The sequence below is a fragment of the Mustela nivalis genome (genome assembly GCF_964662115.1).
Source record: "Mustela nivalis genome assembly, chromosome: 10".
NCBI lineage: Eukaryota > Metazoa > Chordata > Mammalia > Carnivora > Mustelidae > Mustela > Mustela nivalis.
In genome coordinates this window covers 10,841,266-10,867,996 of record NC_139029.1, presented here as the reverse complement: position 1 = coordinate 10,867,996, position 26,731 = coordinate 10,841,266, and the positions used below count along the sequence as shown (strand labels likewise).

The 26,731-nt window shown below is 48.9% G+C and overlaps 2 protein-coding genes across 9 annotated transcripts in view; one reads left to right on the top strand and one right to left on the bottom strand.

Moving 5' to 3' along the window:
- Positions 1–1,428, top strand: part of SPATA21 (spermatogenesis associated 21) — a 37,679-nt gene extending 36,251 nt beyond the window's left edge. Inside the window, exon 14 of the mRNA XM_082685527.1 lies at positions 2–1,428. Within this exon, the coding sequence (XP_082541653.1) occupies positions 2–59 (58 nt within the window). The 3' untranslated portion in view covers positions 60–1,428. The remainder of the gene's footprint in view (position 1) is intronic.
- On the bottom strand, positions 737–23,888 carry SZRD1 (SUZ RNA binding domain containing 1). 8 transcript variants are annotated; one of them, XM_082685541.1, is made up of 5 exons: positions 23,753–23,852; positions 7,808–7,931; positions 7,191–7,240; positions 5,197–5,451; positions 737–3,980 (listed from the first exon to the last, which is right to left on the bottom strand). In XM_082685541.1, the coding sequence occupies exons 2-5, from the start codon at positions 7,847–7,849 to the stop codon at positions 3,878–3,880; spliced, it is 450 nt and encodes a 149-aa protein (XP_082541667.1). In that variant the 5' UTR covers positions 7,850–7,931; positions 23,753–23,852; the 3' UTR covers positions 737–3,877. The 8 variants fall into 8 exon arrangements, with proteins under 8 accessions (XP_082541667.1, XP_082541668.1, XP_082541665.1 ...); XM_082685542.1 differs by having other exon boundaries at positions 5,197–5,448; positions 23,753–23,841; XM_082685539.1 differs by lacking the exon at positions 7,808–7,931 and having other exon boundaries at positions 23,753–23,874.
- Between the last annotated feature and the right edge of the window lie 2,843 nt (positions 23,889–26,731).

The window sequence follows — 26,731 nt, the reverse complement described above, 5'->3', positions numbered from 1 at the left end:
GGGAACACGGCTCTGAGAGCTGCAAGTGGCTCAGTTCTGTGCCAGCTCGAACCCACTGACCTCTGGAGTCCCGACTCGGGGCAGCCATTCAGGACCTGCAGGCGGACAGGTTCTTAGGCCGGTATTGCTGCTGGATTTTGCTTTTGTGGCCTGGTAAGCCAATAAACACCAAGAGCCTTGGCCTCTGTGTCCAGTGCTGGTAAGGCCCCCAGGTTTTCACCCTTCCACCTGGCTCTCAGAGTGCAGGGCCCCTGCCTCCCACAGGCTTAGGAAACCCCGAAGCAAGACACACCCTGAAACCCTGCCAGGGTTGGGGCTCCCGCTAGAGCGACGCTGGGGGCAAAATCTTGACTTTCTACGCATTCTTAAAGCACAGAGCTGGGACTCTCTTCGGTTGAGTCTCCCCCAAGGGCAGAGAGCATCTCTCTCCAATTGCTCGAAGGGAATGATAGGAAAGATTCTGGACCCTAAAAGGAGCAGACCGACCCTGCAGAAGGGCAGAAGGGGGTCTCAGCCATACTCTCACCCGAAGAGCCCAGGACCCATGGGGGCCCTTCTCTTGGAACCTAAGGTTGTGTGGGTCTTTGTCCCCCAACCCACACACCACCCCAGGCCTATTTCTCTAACAGAGAGAGAGCTCCTCCCTGGGATGGAGCAGAGGTAGCTCCCCCAGTGGTTCAACAAGCAGGCACAGCAAGAGGACAGGAGGCCAGGGACTGAAATGAGGACAAGGCTCTGACAAGTTTAAAACATGTATTTAAAATACAATTTATAAAATGCTTAATCTGCCGACTCAGGAGCCCGCGGTGCGGGGTGGGGTGGGGTAGGCAGCTGCCCGCTAGACCAGCAGAGCAGGACTGCAGGGGTGCGGCCCTCCCTCCCATGCCCTTCTGTTCAGACACCCAAGGGGCCCATGTGCACCCTGGGGATCACACGACCAGGAAACAGGACCCCAGAGGTTTCCAGAGTCTCTGCTTACCAGGGAGGCTGGGGCAGCCCTGCCGGCCCATCCCTGAGCAGAGCATCCCCACATGGGGCAGAGCAGGGTATGGCTGGGCTGGACAGGGCAGGGCGGGGCAGTGGGCTCTGGAAGGGGCTGATGGTAGCAGATCGGGTGTTGCCTCCTGCCTGCAGGTGGGGAGCACCCTGATTGAGTGGGCTGAGAAGGGTTGGTCACCAGGCCTGGACCCCCAGCTCCTTTGGTTATAGGCTGACATCAGAGTAGTGGCTCATGGGAAGCGGTTAGCTGGAAGGTCTGAGGCCTGGCTCATGGGGTCAGGGAGGAGCTGGGGGAAGGGGACAGTACCATGAAGGCAGATAAAGGGGCAGCAGCCTCAGGTTTCTGCCCCCCCCGCCCCCCTGGGGTTTTCCAAGCCAAAGCCTGCAGCTTACTTTAAAAAAAAAAAAAGAAAAGAAAAGAAAAAGAAATAGAAGAAGCACTTAAGGAAAGTTACAGACAACTACCCCCCCCCAAAAAAAACCAACAACAAACAAACAAAAAACCCCACACACACAAAATCCAAACCATTCTCCCAACTTCCCTCCCACCTCCCCCCAACACAATACCGTTCCTTGTTTTCATTTTTCTTTTCTTTCTTTTTAAAATTTTGCCTGCCACCTCTCCATCTGGGAAGCCAAGGGTACAACTGCTGGTGGGTGGTGGCAGGCACACAGCGGGCAAAGCCCCATCTTTGGCCCAAGGGAGGTGGGAACATCAGTCCCTACTACATCCTCAATCCGCAGACACCCATCAGCTGGCCTTCCCTTCGGCTCCCACTAGGGGAGGGGGGAAAGAGCAGGTGGTCCCAATGGCTGAGCAATCAGTACTCCTGGCCATGCCACCTGGCCTACCTCTGTACCCCTCTCCAACTGAAAGGACAGTGTCATCGGGCCAGAAACCACTATTACATGAGGGCTAGACACTGTACAGCTAAAAGGAGGAAACTTGGTCGGGGCAGTGGAACTATAAAGACAGCAGCCAACCTTCTTCCTTGCCCAGTCCCGGGGGTCAGCCCCGTCACAACAGCCAGTGGGCAACACGCAACAGCCCGGGCCTTCTCCATGACAGAAGCTCGGCTCCAGCTCTCCGCACGCACAGTCTCCTGGCTGCTCACCGTCACAAAGCTGTGCTACGGACGAGTCGCTGATTCAGCTGGCAGCTGGCCCTACCTCCGCAGTGGGAGATGCAGTGGGACATGGCTTGCTGGGCCAACGTTCTCACAGGGCAAGGCTGAGAGCCAGGTGAGCCAAAGGTGGAGTAAGCCCGCAAAACCTAGCTTGTCACCTTGGCCACTAGCTGCCTGAATCACAAAATGTCCTATCACGCACTCCCTAACTCATCCACTGAGTGGGGAGGCTATCTGGCTGGCTGAGGGATAAGGCGCAGTGCAAGAGAAGAGACCAGAGAGCCTGAGAGGACCCCGATTGTACACACACACACAAACACACACACACACAGCTGCTCTAGGCAGTTGCCCTTAGCCTCTTCCACCTTAAAGAGCCAAAGCAAAACTCTAGGCTCTAGAGACAGAGAGGAAACTGCCTTCATTCCAGGCCCTCGCTCTGGAAAAATGGGTGAAGGGTAGCCTGGGTCTATGGGGAACCAATCTGTCACCACCCATCTTTGCAATGCACAGCTTGCCTTATTCCCAAATGTACTCAGAATGGTTGGCTCCCAAGGTAATGACTTCACGAAGGAAATGTACCAGGCGTGGTTACCGAGCTGGCGCCATCAACAGAGACGGTGCCCACAGACCTCTCAGAGCTCAGGCCTCGCTGGAGTGGGAAGATCCAGCCGCCTTCTGTGCACACTGGGCAGGAGGCTCAGGGTCCTGCAGCCACTTTCTCCTGGCTCTACTCGGGCTAAGAGCAAAACACTGAGCAAGTCTCACATCCCTTGCTTCTGAGCCCGGAGTGCATCTCACTCCCTGCTCTCTTCGAGAGGGAGCAAGCCTGGCTGGCAGGGGAGCCACCCTGAGGGGGATGGGAAGGGGAAGTCTGTTCACTTCCCCTATCTTCCCAAAATACTAGAGGTGGGGTTGGCACCCTCCCCAGGCTCTCTGAGCCTGTAGAGCTAGCTCAGTCTCCAGGTAGGGCCAAGATGCCCTGGGACTTAGCTGAGGGAGGGAGGTATAGGCATGGGGTGCTCATCTGTCCTGGGGGCTGCAGAGCCCTGCCCCTTTTCTGGGCGGCAGTAGGAATACAGAAGCTAAGCTCACCAAAGTCCTATTGGTTAATGTTTCTAGTGAATTTCCTAGAAACATTTTTAAGTAGACTACCAAACTACCCTTTCTCAATTAAAAATTCATTAAACTGCTAAAACCCCTCCCATGCACTTTTTCTTGCAAATCAGGTATTTGTATAAACAAACAAAAATAGGAAGGAGAAAAAAAAAAAAAAGAAAGGATATTTTCAAATGGAACTTGCTTTTAAGTGATGAAGACATGCACTTGAGGGTGGGTGGACGGGAGTTCTCATCTGTTTTGAAATCCCAAATTAATGAGCATGATAAACTGTTATTGCTGGCACTGGCTTTACCCCAAGTGGCCAAGTGGCACTGTCTGACTCTCTACTCTGAGTCCTTCGTGGGTCCCCCCAACCCTCCCCTGACCCCGACCCTTTCCCTTTCCATTGACTTGGGACAGCCCTTGTAGACGTGCCAATCACAGTGGGAAGAGGGGGGGAAGGAGGGAGGAGGTCACAGTGCATGGGGTTCAAGGTCACAGTGGGCGGAGCAAAGGGGATCACAGTGCAAGTAAGTCAGGTCGTTCCCTCTGCTCAAGTCCAGCTGTCTGCCACGGCAGTGCGACCCGTGGCGGACGACCCAAGAGGCGGTGATGGCGGCAGCGGCGGCGGCGGCATCCTTCCCCGCACGCATTTATCTGCGCTGTTTGAAGCCCTGTGACCCATCTGGACCCAAAGGCTGTCTGATCACATTATTGGGCTGCCTGCTGTCCTCGGGTTGGGAGATCCTGGTAGGCCTGAAGAGAAAAAGATCAGAGGGAGGCCTGAAAAAGGACATAAAAGAGGTCCCCAAATCTTAAAACCAAATCTTAAAACTGCAGCTAGGGCAGAAGGCAAAGTAGCTGTCAGCCAACTCTGACACCCTCTCTGACAAGAGGACTCGGGAAATCTGCAAGCTGGGAAGTCCCCGTGGGCACATGGGGCAGGTGATCTGTGTTCACCTTGAGCAGTGGCCACGCTCTTCCCCTGAATCTAGAGGGCGGGGGTGGGGGGGTGCTGGTGCTCACAGGCCCATCTTGTCCTGAGGTCATGACCACGGACAGCTCAGCCTCCACAGAACTATGTGGCATGACCCTTCAGGGTCTCGGGCAAAGGAAAACTCCTAACCAAGAACTCAGTAGAGGGACCAGGCACCAGCCATGGCTGCCCTCCTGCTTCTCTTCAAATCATGTGGTTAATGGCTGACTCACATTTACATGGAAGAGTATAAGGAGAGAGACCTTTTCTGTCGCCAAGTGAAGGCTTGGAGGAGAATGGGAGTCTATCGAATGAATGAGGGGACAGGAAGAAGGTATATAGATTAGTTTAAGTCCCAGAATAGCAATCCCAAGGAGGCCTCTCAAAGTCAGAAAGAGGCTGTTTTAACAAATACCACTTTAGCAGGAGCTGACAAATTTACATAATGCAACTTCTAGGACTGCAGAGGGAAAAAAAAATGCTGGGAACAAAAAAGGATTTAGAAAGTTCACCAAACATCACAGAGAGCTATTATGAAACCTGGAAGATAACATCTAAGCACGTCGTGGGGTGCCATCCGCTGTGCCAGGTGGGGTTCTCAGAACACTATACTCATTTATTTGTACAACGAGCTGACAAGGGAGGTTCTATGGTTATCCCATTTCCTCCACAGATGAGGCGATAGGGTGCAGAGAGGTTAGGCAGCCGGAAGTGGAAGGAAATGGCAGGTTCTGACTCAGAGTCTGTGCCTCTAACCTTTGTGCCACGCTGCCTCCCCCCGACCCCGCAACCCGCCCGTGCCCGCAACTGCAGAGGGGGCCGAGCAGGAAGCCATGACCTCAAAGCTTGCAGTCCTGAGCCAACGGAGCAGACCCTGAACTTGCCCACCAGGTCAGGCTTGGCAGCTGGAGCTGCCACGTTCCAGACCCGATTCTGCCTGCAGAATCTCCCGGGCCGGCAGAGTGGTTGCTGGTGAGCCCCGCCAGCTACACTCACCTGTCGAGGATGGGTTTCTCTTGTTCCTCCTCAGGGCTGGCGCTGCCCAGGATCCGCTTCCGGGCCTCGGCGTACTCTGCCTCCCGCTGCGCTAGGGACTTGACAGGAAGGGCTGGCCTGCTGGTGGAGTTGGGGCTGCTGACCACACCGTTGCTGGTGGGCCTCTTGAGGATGCGGATCTGTGGAGGGGGCCCCGTGGGAAGGCTATCGTCCTGAATCACAATGGGCACTTTGGGAGGAGATTTGGATTTCCTGCTGACAAAGAGCAAATACAGCTTCACAAGTCCTGCCCTTGACTACAGAGGACCCATCTGTGTCCCTCACCCACCCCCACTTTTCCCTCCCTCCTCCTAATTCTATCTGTTATTCTCTGGCCTCTGACCAGACACCAAAACTCTCACTCCTTAAGAGGGATTTCTCAAAAGAGCCACCTTGCCATAAGCTCACGAGGTCCTCAGGTCTGCTCCTCAGACCTAACCCCAGGCAAAGGGGGGCCGGAACAGCACCTCATTCTGGGACTTCTATCCCCAGGTTCACAGTCACGTCAACCACTGTTTGGCCCCTGTGGCAAAATATTTATGCCCAGATTCCAAAGACGTCAGTTAAAATCCCAACTTCCCTACACAGAGCAGAGTATATAACAGGCTGGTGTGGTGGGAGCCCCTTAGCGCAGGGTCAGCGAAGTGTTCACGCCAGCCATGGCCTTCCACCACATGTGCTCACGCCAGTCAAACACTACAAAGGAGCCCACTCCACCATCCCTGCCTGGCACCAAGACAGGATTTACCAAACTGCCTCAGCCTTCGGCAAGTGACCAGGGCCTCCCCGAGACAAGCTACACCAGACAACTGGGTGATCTCTTCAGAAGAGCTTCTGAGCAGAGACACCTCCCTCACCATGGCTCCCTGGGATACGGGACGCGGCGGGGCTGGGGTAGAGGACAATCCTAGAAACAGTGCTTGGCAGTGCTCAGAGGAGAAGCATTGTCCAAGGCTGGTGGATGTGCACACCGGGCAACGTGTCCATAAGGAGAGGTGGAAAACCACACAGGAAGGGAGAGAAACAAAAGCCAAAGGGAAAAAGGGATCCAGGCAGGAATGATGGACCTTCAGCAGCCACAAAGACCCTCCCCAGAGCAGCCCAAACTAGCTTCTCTTCAGAACCCAACAGCCTATAAGGGCCTGTTTTCAGAGCCATGGTTGTCAGGAAGGGAAGGGGCTAGAGGAACTCAGCGGCCGCCAGGGGACCTGGAACAAGTCCTGCGCAGGACAGGAATGGCGTGCCAAGGGGACACTGTAACCAGACATCAGTGCAGTTGCTGAGACGAGCAGACAAGGAGCCGGCCACCTGATCAGAGGCAGGGAGCCAGGAAACTAGCGGGCAGGCAGGGCACCCTGGCACCCCTGGGGAATGGTAAGCCAAGTCCAGAGAGGTCTTCTCCTCCTCCCTCCCCTGTCCCTGTGGGAAGCCCACAGGTTACCTAAATCCAAAGTCAGACGGCTGAGGTTAACTTTCACCTGCTCTGAAACCCACTTTCTCCTCTGTCTGGGAAAATATCCTTAAAACGGCCTTTGAGAACTGAGAGTCTTTTCTTCCAGAATACCCCCGTAATGCCCTCAGCCACCACGTCATGGAAGGCCCAGAGAAATCATCTGTCCAACCTCTTTATGTCACAGAGAAAGAAACTCATGTCCAGAGGGGAAAACAACTGTCCCAAACCTCGGAGCAATTAGAACAGAGCCAGACCTAAAACCCACGTTTTCTGACATGTCACCTCCCCACTTTCCACCAGACCACCTCACACCGCGTACCCACTAAGTTAGAAGGCAGATGCGACAGTCGAGCCTCACTCTCAAAGCCTCAAGCCACCATATCCTGGAGGGACATGCTCGGGAGCCTGCCCTGGAACCCTAACGGCCACCTGGAGAACACCACTGACTGCCCAGCCTCAACTGGCAGAGAGCGTGAGCCCTCAGACCAGACAGCAGCCTTACCTCTCCTTTTGTGTGATCTTCAGTTTTTTTTCCAACCGTCTGTCTATTTCCTAGAGGAAAAAAATGTATATAAAAAGTGGAAAAAAATCTCTCTTAGATAAAAACTTATGTCTTTATTTTCAGAGCTAAGGATGGTGTCCTCTGAGCAGGGGCGTTACTGTGCCCTTTGAGGTAATGGATGCAGACCTCCCTTTACTAGACTTGGGTTTGGGAACCTGACTCCCTGAGGGTTCATCTTCCTCCATCCCCATGGCCACGTTGACAGTTCTAGACCTCGTCATGCAGCTGGGTTCTTTGTAGAGCTTCCAACTCATCTCCTGGCCTGCCATCTGTCCTTCACAGAGCCACTCAAATCACCTCTCTACACAAAAATCTGGTTGTGTCACTTCCCCACTAAAACCCCTCAACTGCTTGCCAGATCAAGTCCAAGCTCCTAAGCCCGCCTCGCCCCCTAGCTTCCTTTGTCTTCTGCTCCTGTTTTACATCACTGTGAAGCATGCCGATCAACCTGCCCGCAGTGGCCTCCCCTTTGCAAACCTCCACTGTCCCTGCGAACTCCACATTGACATCGGCCTTTGCGTGGTGAAGTCCTCCCTGGCCCCCGCGTAGTTCCTCACCTGCTTCTCAGACATTAAGCTCTCCCTTTCCCAGTCCTTCATGACCACAGGTATCACATATTTTCCAGCCTCTTCTCCCCACTGTTATGGACTTGGACTCTGGGACTGGCGCCTAGCCAAAGGTCTAGAACAAAACAGAAGCCTAACATCCGTGAAACTGGATGGCAGTGATCCCTCATGCCCGCGGCACCGGGAACTCTGAGGTGTTCCCACAGCCTGTGCACAAGCGTCCACACGCTGGACGGGGGAGGCTGTGCGTGGACAAAGACCGAACCTTCTGGCTCCTTGGCTGCCCCACGACTTTTTCCTACAAAACATTCCACTCAGCTGTCCTCAGTGAGGGCAAGACCATTTAGCTACTGGAGTAGGAAAAAGTGTATGAAAAACTATTATTTCTCTGAAGAAAAGAACTCTTATAGTGGTTCTAAAGCAGGACTGGCTTTGCCCACTAGGGGACATTTAGCGATGTCTGGAGATGTTTTCGGTTGTCCCTGCCAGAGAGGAGGTGCTACTGGCAACCAGTGGGTAGAGTCCAGGGACGCTATGCTGTGAAAATCCTATAATGTACAGAACAGCCCCACGGCAGTGTCACCTAGCCCCAAATGTCAGCAGTGTTGAAGCCAACAATCCTGACCTACAGGACATATGGGATTTTCAAAGGAGTCTAGAACTTGCAAAATGTGAAGAATCACTTCCTTAACTGCCAGTAAAGTCTTTGAAATTTGCTGAGACCCACCTCAAGGCCGGGTGGTAGCCAGTTTTGGGTAATGTTCCAAATGTCCTGCAAATGACTATTCTCCGGTTGAAGTACAGGTCATGCTGGTTGACTCTAGCGTTCAGAACCTCTCCATCCTTACTCACTTGTTAGGGCTACCCACTAGGCAAAGAATCAGAGATTATTTGTGCTGTGGGCCTAGATTCTCCCTGCCTGCCAATCGTTTCCCAGAAGCCATCCAAGGTAAATTACCTTGTTCATCATTATGAAATGATCTTCTTCGCCTTAAAATCTATTATTTAACATGAATAAAGCTGCACCTGTTTTTCTTTTGGTTACTACTCCCCGGAGTATGTTTCTCTCTTTTCCTTCTCATCTTTCCCTCTTCTTGTTTTTGTCTCCTGTAAACAATATGAAGCTTGACTCACTGTACAGAGCTAGATTTCAATCCAGTCTGACACTGACATTCATTCTGCCTGGTGCTGAGTTGTGTTTAACATTGTTTTTATGACTTACCCCACATATATTTAGGGGCAAGCACAACAGACTGTGTTCTGAGGGTCCCATTAACTCTGTGGAGGGGCCAGGAGCCACCAGATGGAAGACCTCTCACTCACGCTTAGGACATACGCTGGCATTCAACAACTGTTTGAGGACCGAGAGCATGGGAATGACCTGGATGGCTTCTGGGAAATGATTGGCAGGCAGGGAGAATCTAGGCCCACAGCACTGTCTATATCGGAATTGTAATTCTTTAAAAAAAATTTTTTTATTACTACCAGTGTGTGGCCTGAGTAGATACTATGTCTCATATTAGTCTAAAGCCCGTTACCATGTAAGGGCTTTCCAAGGCTTTCCACAAATAACTTACAGTTTGAAATTTCCACACAGTATCATTTTGTTCCCATCTGCAAATGATACTTCCTACTCAAGTTTCTCCACCATAAATGCAAGGTTTAAGATCTGTGGAATTTAGAGGCCCTCAAACAGGGTCAGAACCAAGTGCCTCCAGGGGCCGGGCAAGTAACCCAAACTCCTTTCGCAGGGAGCACAGTGGGGAACTAAAGGAGCTGAGAGGCGCCGCAGGGCACTGCGCCGGCTGCAGGACACAGACATGCATCAGAGCCTTGGCTGAGAGGCCAGAGCTCCTATTTTAGGAAAAAACTAATTCAAGATTTTATGGGAAAGCTTACATTTTTAAATTTTATTACATGAATTCTCACTTTTTTTTTTTTTATCACTATGAGGGCCAAATAAGGCATACAGGCAAACAGCTTAATATAGGAGTCCATTTTTTAATGGACTATTTTTTAATAGGAGTCCATTTTTTAAAAAAAATTTGTGTTAAAATACATATTACTTTAGCTGAATGTGAGATGTCCCAACCAGGCTTTTCCCAGGAGAGCAAACTGCTTCCTTATTTCTGTAGGGCCTCAGGGAAGATAGAGAATTTGCCCAGGCCCAGCAGATGGAGACAGGATAGAGAAAAGCCCTTCAAGATGGCACTAAGGACCATGCCTGAATAAATGGGCCTCTGTCCCCAAGGTAGACATACCTGCCATGTAATGTAAATGGCTGGCTCTAAAAGTAATGACTCACATCAGCATAAAGCTTTACGGCTGTCAGTGCGCTTCCCCGACACTCATTTTCTGTTCCCACCACCCCTAACAGACAAAGAGCTTTTATCGTCTTCTGTGGCTCTGGGAGGTTAAGAAACCAACCCGACGTCACACAGTAAACCACAGAGGCAGCCCAAGAATTGAGATCTTTTGAGGCCCTCTCTGATGCCAGCAACTCCCCACCAAGATGCTCAAACCCCTAGAGATGGTAAAGCCATTAGATCCCAATCTTCTCTTCCTCATGTCCTCTGAACGCCACACCGCGCCCGTGCACTCCCATCAAACTCCCTCACACACCATCACACCAGGCAGGATGGCTTATCAGAGCCGAGCAGGAATTCTTCCATCAGATTAGAGAACAAGATGGAAATGCAACAGCTTCAGGAGAAAGCTGATCAGGAGAAAGCTGATCCTGACTACGTCCAGATGGCTAGCTGGACACCAGTGTGCCCAGAGCTAGCCCCGCTAAGAGGGGGTACCCTGCCAGCAAACGGAGAGAGCAGCTCCCTCTGGAGTCTGTCCAGGTATCATGAGTCAGTCCATTCTCTTTTTGGACAAGGACTTGCGATCAGTCTGCTGTCAGTCTCATGCTCCGAGAGCTGCACCAAGCCAAAACCTTCCCACAGGGTACACTATAAGGAGAATGCCTGTCTCCTCCAGAGATGAGTGGAATTACACAGGCCTCAGAATGCTGTGTGAGGAAGCATCTAGATGTGGGCCCTGACAAGAAATCTTATCACCTGAAGGCGACTTCTCTTTTCATAAAGATGAACAGAACCCTGGTCCACGGTCAAGACTTGTGTGTCAGAGGCCTAAACACCACACATAGTGAAAGGAATACACATATAAGCTCCTCACTCTACGACTTCTCAGAGTGACCATGGCTCACCAGGACACAAGCAAGTGTTAGGACATAAGCATAACAGAGGGGAGATGCTAAGGAAAGTTTGATTTCCCATGACTATTCCTGGAAAGGCTATTTTTGGTCAAGTAGCACTGAGCAGACTCCAGAAGATGACGCCCTGTGCTCTGCTGAGTGGTGTGGTCTCCTCTTTGGGTCAAAACCTAAACAAAAGCTCTGCTGTGACTAACGATAACGGGTATCACTTGCCCTGTGGGGCTACATCTCTACAAAAATGAAGTACACCCTTCTTGGTCTGAGAGAACAAGCAAAACCAGGTGGAAGGCATAGAGGCAGAAGGTCACGAAAACCATAATGGGGAGCCAGGCAGTCTGGACAGGGCAGGTCCCTTATGGGAGAGGCCTGGGTGACAAGCTGAACGAAGTCAGATGCAATGAAGCAACATCTGCAAATTCCACTCACCTGAGGAAGCAGCACAGCATCACTGGCTGCTGCCGCCCTTGCCCTTGCCCTTGCAATGACGGTCTTTGTGAGCCACCACAGAAAGCTGGGGGATGGAGGCACACCAGGGAAGGGGACATCCCAGCCCATTTTGTTACAGAGTCCCCGGATCAAAGGAGACAAAGAGGTTAGGGATGAATCTTTAAGGGGAGGCAGAAAAAACAAAGGTAGGAAGTGGAGAGGAGGGGCAGAAAGGCAAAGGAGAGCAGGGACTGGGCTGCTCCGGGCTCCGGGCAAAATCCAGGAAGTAACAGCATCAGCCACAGCCGTACTGCAGACCGGAATATTCAAGAAGCAGACTTTGCTAGTTTACCTAGGGGTGGGGAAGCCCAGGGGGACCAATTCAACTAGCCCAACTCAGAAGAGACAGAGTGCACAAATCCAAATCCGGCTCTGCTACACTGTGGGGTGGAGGGGGTGTCCTCCCCTTTCTGATGCCTGACCTTCTGCTGTCCGCCAGCAAGAGTGCCAGGGACAGAACTATCCGGCTCCACCAGTGCGTCCCTCCCCTGGTAACTAGGATCCCTGGTCACCAACACAATCAACACAAGTCCCAAGATTTCAGAAATCTTGTATCAAATGGAGATTCCTGGCTCAGGTTAAGAAATAATCTCTTTTTATCCGCAGAAGTTACTATTTAAGTGACTCTTCTCAGATAATTTGCTTCTCTCTGTCAGTTTCCATTTCAGAAGGTGACATTTTCTGACCTTCCTCTCAAATTCTGTAATGACTGGTTTTGGACTCTTTGTGACCCATGATGTCCCGCAGGCTCGTCTGGTCTTGTGTAGCTACCCCAAATTGGGCACACTTTCCAGCTACACCACCCAGTCCTGTGGCCACCACACATGGCCAATCCCAACTGAGCTGTGCTGTAAACACCAAATTCACAGCAGGTTTCCCAGACTTGGTCCAAAAATAGTGTAAAATAGCTTGTTAACCTATTATCAGGATTGATTACATGCTGACATGATACTATTTGGGAGATACTGCAATTTTAATATTTAAAATATTAAAATTAGGGGCACCTGGCTGACTCAGCAGGTAGAGCATGCACCTCTTGATCTCAGGGTTGTTGAGTTTGAGCCCCCCTCCCCCTCCCCCCACACTCCCATGCCCACTGGTTGTAAAGATTACTTAAATAAATAAAACTTTAAGAAATATATTAAAGTTAATCCCACCTATTTCTTTCCACTTAAAAAAATTTTTTTTTAAGATTTTATTTATTTATTTGATAGAGAGCGATCACAATAGGCAGAGAGACAGGCAGAGAGAGGGGGGGAGCAAGGTTGCCTGATGAGCAGAGAGCCCGATGTGGGACTTGACCCCAGAACCCTGAGATCATGACCTGAGCCGAAGGCAGAGGCTTAACCCACTGAGCCACCCAGGTGCCCTCTTTCCACTTTTTAAATGTGGCTTTGAGAAAGTTTTAAGTTACTTATGTGCTGCTTGCATGGTACATCCCTGGGCAACACTGCTTGAGAGCTAACCTTTGAGTCTCAGAATTCTAATCTTAAAATAAGATGTATCTATCTCTGGTACACAATTTTTTTTTTCTTTTCCCAGCGATTCCATCTATTCATTTGATAGAGAGAGAGAAAGCGTGTGTGCTCGCAGGCACAACCAGGGTTAGTGGGAAAGAGGGAAAGGCTACCCGCTGAGCAGGGAGCCCAACGCAGGGCTTGATCCCAGGACTCTGAGATCATGACCCAAACAGAAGGCAGCTGCTTTAACTGAGTCACCCAGGTGCCCTCTGCTACACATTTAATCTTTCAGCAACTAGCAACCAAATGCCTTAGGTACCCAAGGGGCATGCTGTTTACGCTGTGCAAAACCTCCTCTGGTGCGTCCCTTCATTTTGGCAGGACAGCAACGAGCGCTTACCCAGGGCCCAATGTCTGGCCCAGGCCCGGCTCTGAGTAACACTCACCACCTCGAGTCAAACCAGCTCTGAAACTGCTGTTGCTGGAGTCACCAGTGACCTCCACTGCTGCCAAATTCCACGGTAAATTCTACATCCTCACTTCACTCAACCTCCCAGCCTTGTCCAACACTGCTCAAAACTCCCTCCTTAAGGCATGTCTGTCCGTCCGTCCTTCCTTCCTTTTTCTTTAGACAGGGAGGAAGGGAGGGGCAGAGGGAGAGAACCCCAAGCAGTCTCCATGGGAAACACAGAACCTGACAGGGGGTTCAATCCCACAAGCTTAAGATCATGACCGGAGCAGAAATCAAGAGTTGCACACTCAACTGACTGAGCCACCCATATGCCCCTCCTGAAGATGGTGCCCCATCTTCTAGACCAGCCTCCCAGTCTCCTCCTACCTCCCTGGTAGCTTCTCTCTTACCCCATATTTGATTTCTTTTGCAACAGGACAGGCTCCTCTTCCTCTCTGGATCCCTAGAGGTTGGAGAGTTCGCACCTCTCCTCTTCTGTAACTCCACTGGCTTATTTGGTGATCTCATCTACTTCCCCAGCCTTGTTTCCCCCCCTACTTTTTAGATTTTATTTATTTATTTGAGAGAGGGAGTGCGCACGAGCAGGGGGGAAAAGCAGACTCCCCGCTAAGCAGGCCGCCAGAGGTGGGACTCAATCCGGGGACTCTGGAATCATGATCCAAGTTGAAGGCAAACGCTTAACCGACCGAGCCCCCCCAGGGACCCCTCCACAGCTTTATAGACACTAATAGACAACTGATGACTCGACATGCCTACTTTGATTTTGCAAGGGACCTAACCTCACCAGGTCCAAAATCAAACTCTTGATTTCATTGACTCACCCAAGCCTGCTTCTCCCATAGTCCCTCCACTTAGCCCATCTCAGAAATTCCAGTCTTCTCGCAGATCAGGCCAAAGACTCTGGAGTCATCTCTGATGCCTCCTTCATACTTCTAATCAGTGGAACTTGGTTCTACTTCCAAAACATGTCCTGAATTTTCTCAACACTTCTGCTGCTATGACCTCCCTGGTCCACATTACCACGGCCCTTGAATGGACAGCTGAAATAGCATTTTCATCAGTCTGTGTTTCTACTCTTGCCCCTACAGCTTATTTCACACACAGTGGCCAGAACGATCCTTTTAAAAACCAAGTCAGCCTCTGCTCAACACCCTCACATAGCTTCCTATTTCAAGGTCATATCCACCATGGCCTACTAGTCTACAGGATCTGGCTCCCTGAAACTTCTAACCTCTTCTCTTACCACTCTGCAATTACTATTAGCCTCCACCATTCCTCAAATAAAACAAGCATGCTCCAGCCTCAAGGCCTTTGCACGTGCTGTTCCCTCCGCCTGAAATGCACTTCCACCAGCTTCTGCACACTTTCCTTCTCACTTCCTTCAGGTCTCTCTGCCTATCCTTGTTGAGAGGCCTTCTCTAACCATCCCCCCAGCCCCCCCAAAACGACACTTACCCCAGACACTTTCTATGCTCCATATTTTTTTTTAGAGATTTTTAAATATTTATTTATTTGACAGAGAGAGAGATAGTGAGAGAGGGAACACAAGCAGGGGGAGTGTGAGAGGGAGAAGCAGGCTTCCCAGAGAGCAAGGAGCCTGATGCAGAGCGCTCGATCCCAGAACCCTGGGATCATGACCTGAGTTGAAGGCACACGCTGAATTAAGGACTGAGGCACCCAGCTACCCGTTTTACTTTTCTTCATTGTGTATGTGCAGAAAACATTACTGCTTTACTGCCCATCTTCCTCCAACAGAAAGCAAGCTTTATGAGAAACTTCATTCTCTACAGTTGTCCACCGTGCCTAAAATAGTACCCAACACATGAATTCATGAACCATCCTATGAAACAGGGTTTTAGGGATATATTCCCATTTCACGAATGACTTAGAAAATGACTCTGAGAGTTTAATGTAACTCGGCATGGTTCCACAGCGCATATGATGGAGCCGAGCCAGAATCCGAAGTGGGTCTAGAGGGTCCAAAGGCAGCAACACTGTCCATATTCTAAATAAGAGTGAAGGGGGCACCTGGGTAGCACAGTTGGTTGGGCGTCCAACTCTTGGTTTTGGCTCAGGTCATGATCTCAGGATTGGGAGATCAAGACCCATATCAGGCTCTACACTCAAGTGTGGAATTTGCTTGGGACTCTCTCTCTCTCCCTCTGCCCCTTCCCTCCCACCTGTACACACCCTCTCTCAAATAAATATTTAAAAAACAAACAAACAAACAAAAAAATAAGAGCTAAGGCTGCCGTAGGCATTTTTCAGCAATGGTGGTGGCAGCAGCATTCTCCCAGCACCTGCCACAGATTCATGTAAGGAAGACACGGTACCCTCCCTCCCTTGACCACCGCTCATACTCAGCACAATCTGAGGGATGGACAGCAGCCTTGCTACACACGCAGAGGTTCAATGACTTGACTAAGACCATTCAACTAGTAAGTGACAAAACTGATCCCTAAATCTCTGAGAGGAGAAAGCCGAAAGGTTCAGGAGCTAGCTAGCGTGCGGCCACAGAACTACTAAAGCAGGATAAAGGCTGATGGGGAACACCAACCTGCCTCCCCTGCACCCCAGGTCAGGTTAATGCAAGCGCATTAACCTGAGGAAGGACTACAGCAGTGGTAGATCACAACGAAGTCTGGAGCTTAAATCTGTGAAGAAACTCCCAAAAGGAAGTAATTCTTCAGCAGAGGACAAACCTTACAATTTAGATGTATCCCAAGCTAGAGAGCCCGAGAAACTATGAGTTGCCATGTTGAGACACTGTTTCCTTCTGCTTCCAGGACCTCTTCAAAGGGGCTCCATGGGAGGGAATCCATGCAACCCTTTCCTTTAAAGGTGCAGAACAGGCAGCAGTGGGAGTAATAATGGTGGTGAGCCCTGTCCTTGGAATAAAACAGCGAGTAGAATCTAACAGGGCTCCCCTTTCTCCAAGTTTATTATTGCTTTTCCCTACAACTCATAGAAAAAGGAGTGTATTAGTCCTCGGGTGAAGCAATAAAAGAGACCTCTCAGCCAGTCTCAGGTACTTCCCTCTGTACCCAGACAGAGGGCGCACTGGAGGGGCTGGAGGGCTGACGGCATCGCACTCTGCTCTAACACCTGCCTTTGTGCGACACTTTACTAAGTGTTCCACTCAGCTCTCACCGTCAGGCAAGGCAAGACTTTATCAACCGAAGTTTACAAGAAGAAACCGAAGCTGACAGAAAGATAGGCAGTGATCTGCCCAAAAACCAACCTGGCACCTAAACCTTTAGCCTAGCCTTCTAACTTCTGTTATTGCCACAGATGGAGGAAGTGGGTCACTAACTGGCAGGAGTGTCCTACTCTTTCCTCCCTTGAAAATGAAGACAGAAAGGCTCCTCTCCCAAAGGAAATATGCATTTGGACTCTGGGGAATGGCACAAAGTCATTCTTCCCTCCCCTCTATACCATCAGCTACACCACCACCAGGTTTTATCCTAACACCCAAAGGCACTACCATCAAAGGCTAATTAGAATCATGGCACTAAGCAGGGGCAGCAAACACAATGCCTCCAGGGCCAAGCCGATAAAGCAAGCAGGACAGAACACAAGAGGTAACACAATACATAAAGTGGGGACTCCAGAGAGGAGAGGAGAAGAGAGCAAGGAAGACCCAGGTAAAGGGATCCGAATTCAATATATGAAAAACAATGTGCACCCCAAAGAGTGTACAGGCTGAATACCCAAGAGCTGCCAGTTTGCAACTACAGATACAGGAGTCCTTCAGACAGCAGATGGGGTTATTCAATCTTCTCAAGAGATCTGAGCAAAACTTATTTATCTCTTCTCACTTGGCCAGGCGTTAAAAAGTTATTTCCCTCCTTTAATCCATGTTTCCACCAGTATGTCACTTGCCATCAGTGTTCACTATTCTTAGTCTTACAACGGAGAGCAGCAGCATCCCCTTGGCCCTTAAGAAACAAATTCGAGTTTCTCAGACATGGAAATTTAGTGCCTCATCATCAGGCTTCATCATCATCAACAGAGGCAAAAGGTCAATCCCAGGTGAGACAAGTAACAACACCTCAAAGGAACTAGCAACTAAATATCCTAAAGCACTTAACTAGTTAATTATCTGCTGAAAAGCAAAGGTAAATAAACAGTCCAGAACACTCCCTCCAGTGTGGGCTCAGGATGCCAACAGCCAAGCTGAGATCAAATCAACCAAGTGATTTCCTCTCCTGGACACTAGGAATAAAAACACCTCCACGTCTCTAGGTCACAGAGACAGACTGGGGAAAGGAACATACAAATGCACTCTGCCCAGGCTGTAGTGAGTCCTTCACATACCATCTAAGAAGCCCTTCCAAAAGGGGTCTGTGGGCTCATGGTCCGAGTCCACTCACCAGTGAGACGAGCAACCAGGTAGCAAAAAACAGAACTGACAGCTGGAGGGTCACAAATGCCTGCATAAGCCAAGGCAGCCAGAGCATGGAGAGCTGGGAATTTGGCTTTCGAGGTCTAGGAAGAGCAGTGACAATCCTGACCTCTCCAGATTCACGTCATAATTATCCTGCAACTGTACATATTATTCCTTTTAGAAAGGAATGACTGTTATTTCCTGTGTTCATTTTATAAGGGCAAGGGTTTTGGGTGTGGGGAGGGGAGGACTTGCTGGGAAGGACATTTGGAAATGCCTCACCCTCCGGGATAAGAGTCTTTATCTGCACAAGGGCCAAAGTCAGGATGTGTTGCTAATTTCTGAGGTAGTGGGTCTTTTTTTTTTTTTTTTTTAAAGATTTTATTTATTTATTTGACAGAGAGAGATCACAAGTAGGCAGAGAGGCAGGCAGAGAGAGAGAGGAGGAAACAGGCTCCCTGCTGAGCAGAGAGCCCGATGTGGGACTCGATCCCAGGACCCTGAGATCATGACCCGAGCCGAAGGCAGCGGCTTAACCCACTGAGCCACCCAGGCGCCCGAGGTAGTGGGTCTTAACCTCTATCTTCCCGTCGAACATCCTGCAGAGAACTGAATGTTAAAGAGAAGGATGCTTGGCAGAGGCTAGCAGTTAAAAACACTTCAGCAAGAGAAATCTCTATGGTTACTACTTAAAAAAAAAAAAAAAATGCATTCTGTGTTTTGGCCACAGCTATAAGCAGCTAAACTCAGTCTTCTCCTAGGAAACCAACAAGTCAGTAACTGTCCCAACAGAAAAAAAAAATTTCTATTCCTGTAGGGCAAGTGTGCAGGAAAGAACACAGCATACCTTGTGAAGGCTTCGACCTGATACAGCCAGAAAGGGACATTATGTCAGGGAAGCCACTGCAGTATCAACGTGAAAACTGGAAAGAAAGGGCTGGCCCCAAGGATACGTTTGAGTCATCAGATCGAGACAGCAGTGCCTTTTCTCTTTGTAGGCATTTACTGAAAGCTTCAGAGCAATACACTAAGTTCTCTCCCGTTGTGTAAGGAAAGGCAAGAAGGCCTGTCTGTGACTGCCTGAATTTCTGGCCCACAGCAACCATGGCAGCGCTCTCAAACACCCAGGGCATGCTGGGAACAGGCCCCCCATGCAGCCCAATGAAAAGAGCTGAGAAGTTAGAGTGAAAAGCTCATTATCCTACCTTCTTTGAAATCATAGTGAAACAGATCTTTTTCCAGAATCTCAGGGACAGACTGCTCAGCATGATGATGTCTACACTAGCCAGCTGCTTTACAGAAAGCCCTCACTGAACACATCACAGTCCTTCGGACCCAGTCTTCCCGGAAAGACTGGAATAGCTTAGAAATGGTTCCTTCAGGCACAGCAGTACACCGGGACTGTGCTTCATACCACAAGTCTTAAATGCCTTCTTTACTATAAGGATAGACAAAGAAATCAGCACCAGGGAGCTCCAAAATGACTGTTATTTGCCCACTTACCCACAGCCACTGTAAATATTCTATAATGACAACAGTTACAGGAAGTGCTGAGGACCTCAAAGTGAGGTAGAAGCCATGCTTCAGGGAGAACAGCCTCTTCTCTAAAGAATAAGAAGTCTGGGGCGACTGGGAGGCTCAGTGGGTTAAGCCTCTGCCTTCGGCTCAGGTCACAATCTCAGGGTCCTGGGATCGAGCTCCACATCGGGCTCTCTGCTCAGCAGGGAGCCTACTTCTTCCTCTTTCTCTGCCTGCCTCTCTGCCTACTTGTGATCGCTGTCAAATAAATAAATAGAATCTTTAAAATAAATAAGAAGTTAATCAAAGTTCGTATCTCTTAAAATCTACGTCACTACCCTGCTTAAAAAAAAAAAAAAATCCTTTAAAGTTCTCTTTCAGGACAAAGTCCAAGGGCCCCAGAACCAAAAACAACGAGGCCCCCCTTCCTGATCTGGTCCCTGCATACCTCTCGGGCCTCATCTCTTTCCATTCCTCTCTGCCAACCCCCTACACTACAGCCAGAAGGAAGTATTTGAGTATTTGTAGCTCTTCCAATGCACCACATTCTTCTCTTGCTGCCTGTATGCACACTGGCCCTACACTCTACCCACCCCTCCCAGATTTACTACAACTTAATTCAAGTGTCCTTTGAATCATCACCTTCTCTACAAGGCTGTCTCTGATCCCAGCCATGGTACCCCATCTATGCCTCTTCCAAAAAAAGTGCTGCCTTACCCGTCTGACTCCTCCACTGGACTGGGTCCAGTGCCTGGTATATAGTATTCAGTGTTTACTGACACCTTCCTACAGTAGACTTGCATGCCACCCAGCATTGCTGGGTGGTCATGTTTAGAGGCTCAAAGAGGGGAAAAAAGTAAAAATAAATTTGAATTCTAGTCCAGAAGACCAGTTATCCTTTAACTTAAGATACATTTTCTTTCAATTAGCTACACAACTTGCCCTTGCCAAAAACAAAAAGCACTTTCGAGATGCAAAGAAATCAGAGAAGTTGCCAATGCATTATAATTAACTACCAGTCCAATTCCATTTGCGTACCATCTATCTTCCCCCAGGATTGGATTAGCCCATTACCTATGAAACAAACTCAGTCATGTCTTTTTTTTTTTTTTTTTTAAGTCTAAGTAAGTGAATATATAAAGCTTCAAACTATCAGAAACTGAGCAAACTGTTGACCTGATTTTTCTTCCTGGAGCACAATGATGTCTTCCAATTACAAAATGCTCTATTTGTCCCCTGAAATGTGCTTAAGAAAAATACAGAATTTGGGCGCCTGGGTGGCTCAGTGGGTTAAGCCGCTGCCTTCGGCTCAGGTCATGATCTCAGGGTCCTGGGATCGAGTCCCGCATCGGGCTCTCTGCTCAGCAGGGAGCCTGCTTCCCTCTCTCTCTCTCTCTCTCTGCCTGCCTCTCCATCTACTTGTGATTTCTCTCTGTCAAATAAATAAATAAATAAATCTTAAAAAAAAAAAAAGAAAAATACAGAATTTAGAGTTTGAATCAACATTAACTCAATTTACATTTTCATGTCTCCCAAAGGCAGTATATTTTGAAAGAAGCATTTCCTTAGTGGAATGTAAGCCATATTCCTTGAATTGTCCTTTGATTGGGGATGGAACTCCTTGGGAGGAAACAGGCAAAGGCACAATTCTATATTAGGTCAATGTTCACCATACTAAAAGCAAAAAGCAGCCTATTTGCAGAACATATGGAGTGTTTCTCAAAGCCTTCCCTAAAATGACACAACAGCATTTGATATTGAGTATTTTGAAGATATGCAAGAAAAAAATGACCTCAGATGTATTGACATATAAGACATTCCAGCATGTCAAAAATTGTTTGTGGTGCCGAGGGCAGGGATCACCAAAAGCCTTTACTTTCAAGGGTGAGAACTACTTTCAGATCATATAACGTTAGAGGGCTCACTTCAGAAATTAGCCAATCCCCATTTGCTTGTCTTCCTGCCATCCAGGTTGCTTCTTTGGAAGGGTGGGTACTTAACACTCATTACTATGTATCAGTTGGAAGACAGGATAAACAGAAGCTGAAACTTTTTCCATTACCTATGCAACTAGCTACATCTGAAAGACTTGTACAATGCATTGGTTTCCCAGTCATGTGGACATAGTGCTTCATCCCCCTCTCTGGCTTTCCTACAAAAGTGCATGTCTACAAAATCCTTCATGAAATTCAAAATGGGAACCAAATTCAAGAGAGCCTTCAAATATAAGCCCCAAACAAACATATTAAAAAAGAAAGGTGATGCCCAACTCCCAAGTCTTCTCGAGGTCCCGGTAGACAGCAAAATGCTATAGACTGAACCCTGCTTTGGAGTCAGATAGGCTTGGTGTCAAATCCCAGCTCCTTACATCTGTGTGATCTTGGGCAAGGCAAGTTACTCCCTAAATCTCAGTTTCCTTGTTTATAAAAGGACAATAACCACAGGTTATGTCAATGGTTCAATTAAAAGATAGAGAAGAAACAAGGATTTTGGCAATTACCACTCATTATGTCAACAAGGCATGGTCTGGGTTCCATCTCTGTACCTGGCACTTTTAAAGGATTTTACTGAAGCAAAGCAAGAAAGAATAGTGAAAACATCAGGAAGATTTGAATTAAATCTTAGATCTCTGGGGTTCATTCAGCTGTAAAATGTGGGACTGGGCTAGCTGATCCCTTAGTGAATCACACGTTCTGAAAAACAAAAGTAATCCCCAATTTCTGAATCCTGCATGCATTTTTATCATTTCCTTCTGAACATGAAATGCTCATGTCCCTTATAAACAGGTGAGAAAAATCACAGAAAGGCCAAGATGCTCAAGCAGTTTATCATCTGAGTCACTCAAATTGCAGGCCAGGCTTCTTTTTCTTTGCAGGAGGGTGTCTGAATGATACACTCATATTAGTGGTAGGCAATAAATGCCTGTACCCGGAACTTTTGCATTCTCTGGCACAAAGTCACAGCTAAACACACTGCGTACCTAGCACATAGAGACACTCAAAAAATGTTTGTTGAATAAATACCCAGATGACACCTGTTGCTCCGCTCTGGACAAAATCTTTCAATTTTTCTCCTAACTTAAGTCAAAATTCAAGAAAGACTGTCAGCACATAAGAACTGTACCAAACACCTGAACGACATAAATTTTCAAAACCTTAATTATGCTACGTGGAAAAACATAAACACCGTCAAAGAAATGCTGAACCACCGGAAAAAACTTCGAAGCCAAGCAAAGTTTCAACATTCCCGCAGGGATACACCCACTGCGGCGAGGGTCAATTTCTTGGCGTCTTCCAGCTCTACTGAGCACCCTCAAAGGGGCTGAGGGGTGGGGCGAGGTGGGGGGCGCCCAGCTCCTGTTCTACCCTGGTACACTCGGCTCTCCAAAGCTCCACTCCCAACACATAAACCTTGAAGGTGGCTGTCACTCGAGCCCAGCACTGGACAGACACGAACACGGGGAGACCAAAAGGCCATCTCCCCATCTTCACGAGGGTCACCACAGAACCACAAACTCTCAAAAGACCCAAATTAATCACAAACCTAATGGAATTGGTTCCGGCTGTTCCAGCTTGGGATAAAACTATTTTCCTACAGCTTCTGGGAGTCAAACAAAAACTCCAAAAGAAAAATCGAACGGCCCCTTCCCCCCTCCCCCAGGAATGTGGCCACTTTACAATTCGCAAGCACTCTCCGAGACCTTCGCCCGGGGCTCAGATCGTTGGGTGACTCCCAAGGGAGAGGGGCTGCCCGCCGGGCTTTCGGTTGTTCCGGTGGGATCCCCGGGAGACCCGCCTGCAACGGGCTCTCAGTAAAACTGAAACAGAAAAAAAACCCCAGACTCGCCCACCGTGGAGGAAGGCGCGAAGCAATAGGGGATTTTAGCGCAGAGTGGAGGGGCCCAGAGACGACTCAATTTCCTCTCCTGCCCTCCGCAGCTCTTCTCCGGAGCCCCGCATGCCGCCCAGGTCCGCGCACCCCCCGCCCCCACATGGTGTGTCCCTCCTCATCAGAGCACATGAACTTTAAAATGGTGACTCGGGCGCGGGGGGGGGGGCGGCGACAGGAGATGAAGGGTCAAAGAGCCCCGGGACGAGCAAGCGGGCGCGGGAGTCAAGGAAAGAGCCCCTGGGTGGCGGGTGGGGCGCCCTGGGTGACGCGCACGTCGGGGGTACGGAGGGAGGCGCACCGAGCAAAGGGGGAGGGAGAAATGGAACGCGGCCCCTTTAAGAGGCCTTCACGGCGCTTAGGGACCGGGGGCCTCTCCTCCACCCCCGGCCCGGCGTGTGGGTCTTTCCTTGGGGAGAACCATCCCCAGGCCCGCTCCCCGGAGGCTCCCCTCACGCCAGGTCCCGCCCGGCCCTGCCCCGCGGCGGCGACTCCTCCTTACCCCGCTGTCTGCCGCCTCCTCCCAGCTCTCAGCGACCTCCTCATCTTCCATCTTACTCGCCGCTTTCCCTCCTCCCCCACCCCCTCCCCGCGCCTGCGCCCTGAAGCGCGCCTCCGTCGCGGGCGCCGGCACGCAAAGCTTTACTCAATGGACCCCGCCCCTTGCCAAGCCCGGAAGACGCACCCCGCCGGGGCCCACTAGCGTAGAGAGAGCCATCTTGGGAAAGGGCAGATGATCCCGAAAGCCGCCATTTTTCTTAAGGGCAAGTGTTGACTCTCGTAGGGAATGGGAGAGTCCCTGTGAAGTCATCGTCTTGAGTACGGAGAGTGTGTTCTTTGGAGCCATCTTTTCTAAGGGCAGGCAATTACTGAAAACTTTTTTTTTTTTTAAGTGAGTCGTAATCTTTATAAACTGCAGACTAAGCTTTTTTCAAAGTTCTGAAAATGTTTTATACCTTACCAGATAATGAAGAATACCTACTGATACATAAGACATTATTTTTGTGTGATGGGGAGAAATTTTTACAGTTTTCCTGCACACAAAGCAGTATTACAAGCGTCTGTTAACCCTCCTTTGTATCCTCACTAAGAACATCCTTAGTTGATAATACCAGCACCCGAGTTGGACAACCAGCACTACTAAAGTTTTCCTGAGTCATTAACGACAGATACATAATCATTTCCTTACGCATCTCCCTAAACAATATTCTTGTTTTATTTTTCTCCAGTGCAGTGGTAGAGACCTTCAACTTTAAAGTTCAACTTTGACACTTTCAACTCAAACAAGCTCCTGTGATCTTTTTTTTTTTTTAAAGATTTTATTTATTTATTTGACAGAAATCACAAGCAGGTGGAGAGGCAGGCAGAGAGAGAGAGAGAGAGCAGGAAGCAGGCTCCCCGCTGAGCAGAGAGCCCAATGCGGGGCTCTATCCCAGGACTCTGGGACCATGACCTGAGCGGAAGGCAGAGGCTTTACCCCACTGAGCCACCCAGGCGCCCCAAGCTCCTGTGATCTTATGAAGTTACTTAAGGTGTCTGTTCCTCAGTTTCCCTGAGTGTACAAAAACAGAGATAATAGTAGTACTAGCCGCTTCAAAGGCAGATCGTCAGAATTAAACTAGTTACTATAAATCGTCAGAATTATGGGCACCTGTGGCTCAGTGGGTTAAAACTTCCGCCTTCTGCTCAGGTCATGATCCCAGGGTCTGACGATTGAGCCCACATCAGGCTCTCTGCTCAGCAGGGAGCCTGCTTCCCCCTCTCTTTCTGCCTACCTCTCTGCTTACTTGTGATCTCTGTCTGTTAAATAAATGAATAAAATCTTAAAAAAAGAAAAAACCCTGAAGAATATAAATTTTTTTTTAATGTTTTAAATTTTATTTATTTCTTTGACAGAGACAGATCACAAGTAGGCAGAGAGGTAGGCAGAGAGAGAAGGAAGCAGGCTCCCCGATGAGCAGAGAGCCTGATGCGGGACTCGATCCCAGGACCCTGAGATCATGACCTGAACCGAAGGCAGAGGCCTCAACCCACTAAGCCACCCAGGCGCCCTGAAGAGTATAATATTTTTTTTTAAATCGTCAGAATTAAACTAGTTACTATATAAAGCATGGGACAATGCTTGGCCAGCAGTAAGACTTCCGAACATTAACTCTTATCATTACCAGTTGTCTTGCCTCCCTAAGAAGACTTAAAACTCTCTACTCATCCATTCCTTCCCAAAACACAAAAACAAGGGAAAAGTAAACACCATGTGTTTTTATTCTCACTGATGTTCATATAGGCCTCCCAGTATTAAAGCCCTGTCATTTGGTACTGTTGCATTTAGCCATTGTAATCAAATTATCTAACCTAAAATGTGTTTCCTTTCATGTTTTTAGCATGCCAGTCATCTTCCTAAAGTAACAGCTTCCTGTTGAGAATTTTTGCAATTGCAGTCCTAATAATGATTGTTGTAAACTGCAATCATGTATTAAATGTTACATCTTTAGAAGTTAAAGTGATGTGCTTACTAATTCTCTGGTTTCATGACTTCCTGTGTCTGAAATATGGATCATCTCAGGGTGTGTCCTCAGTCCGTCGTTTTTGCCTTGATGCTCATGGTGTGAGCCACCCACTGAACACTAAAATTCCCAAAGTTGATTTTCAGTCCTGACCTCCCTGGGTGTTTCTGAGGCTTCTTCTTGGCATCTCCACATGGATATTTCATTTGCAGCTCAAATTCTCTAAAATACAACTAATACTACGGACAGCCTGTCCAAAGAAAAAGGATTTTGTCTTGTTCATTCTCCGGAGCTATATTTATTTTGAATACATTCTTCTGTGAACCTATTTCCTTAAATGAATTACCCTGACTAAGTCTTAGGGACCGTAGTGGGGATGCGATTGTCTATCAGGCTTCATCTAAGTCTCACTCTTGGGGTGTGATTAGTTTTTCAAGGCCGAGGACACTTTTTTTTGAAGGCTTTGTGATTGTAGCATGTTACCAGCAGAGGGAGATAGTTCCTTACAATTTTGTTGTATTTGGCAATGCGCCTTAACAAAGCAATTAGTTGGGCATTCCTGGGACTGAGTTTTCTAGGAGAACAGAAAGATAAAGATCTAGGAGACCATTGGAGGATGCTGCAAAGGAAATAGCCTTTGTTCCAACCGATGGGCCACCAGGAGACCAGCCCTAGTTAATGATATGGGCCCTTTGTGACTTTGGGCAAGTCTCTTCCTCATCTGTAAAATGAAGAAATGGGGCCAAATGAACTCTAAAATTGAGGAAGTGGTGGTGGTTTTCTTCCACTGGGGGAAAGCCCCAAAAGTTGAAGTAGGGCACATACATATATTAACAGATATCCTAAAACATGATATACCACGCATGTTTGGGACTTGCACTCAGAACTGCAGGCACCTTTTATAGACCATGTAAAACATTGAGATGTGAAAAGAATTAAGAGCAAAGCCCCAGGCACGCCTGGGTGGCTCAGTCAGT

Excerpts from the sequence above, each read along its gene's own strand:
- SZRD1 (XM_082685537.1), bottom strand. The coding sequence starts at position 11,594 with ATGGGCTGGGATGTCCCCTTCCCTGGTGTGCCTCCATCCCCCAGCTTT. Across the intron at positions 7,241-11,465 it reads ATGCTGTGCTGCTTCCTCAG|GAAATAGACAGACGGTTGGA; the intron begins GTGAGTGGAATT and ends TTTTTCCTCTAG. Across the intron at positions 3,981-5,196 it reads GAGAAACCCATCCTCGACAG|GCCTACCAGGATCTCCCAAC; the intron begins GTGAGTGTAGCT and ends TTTTCTCTTCAG.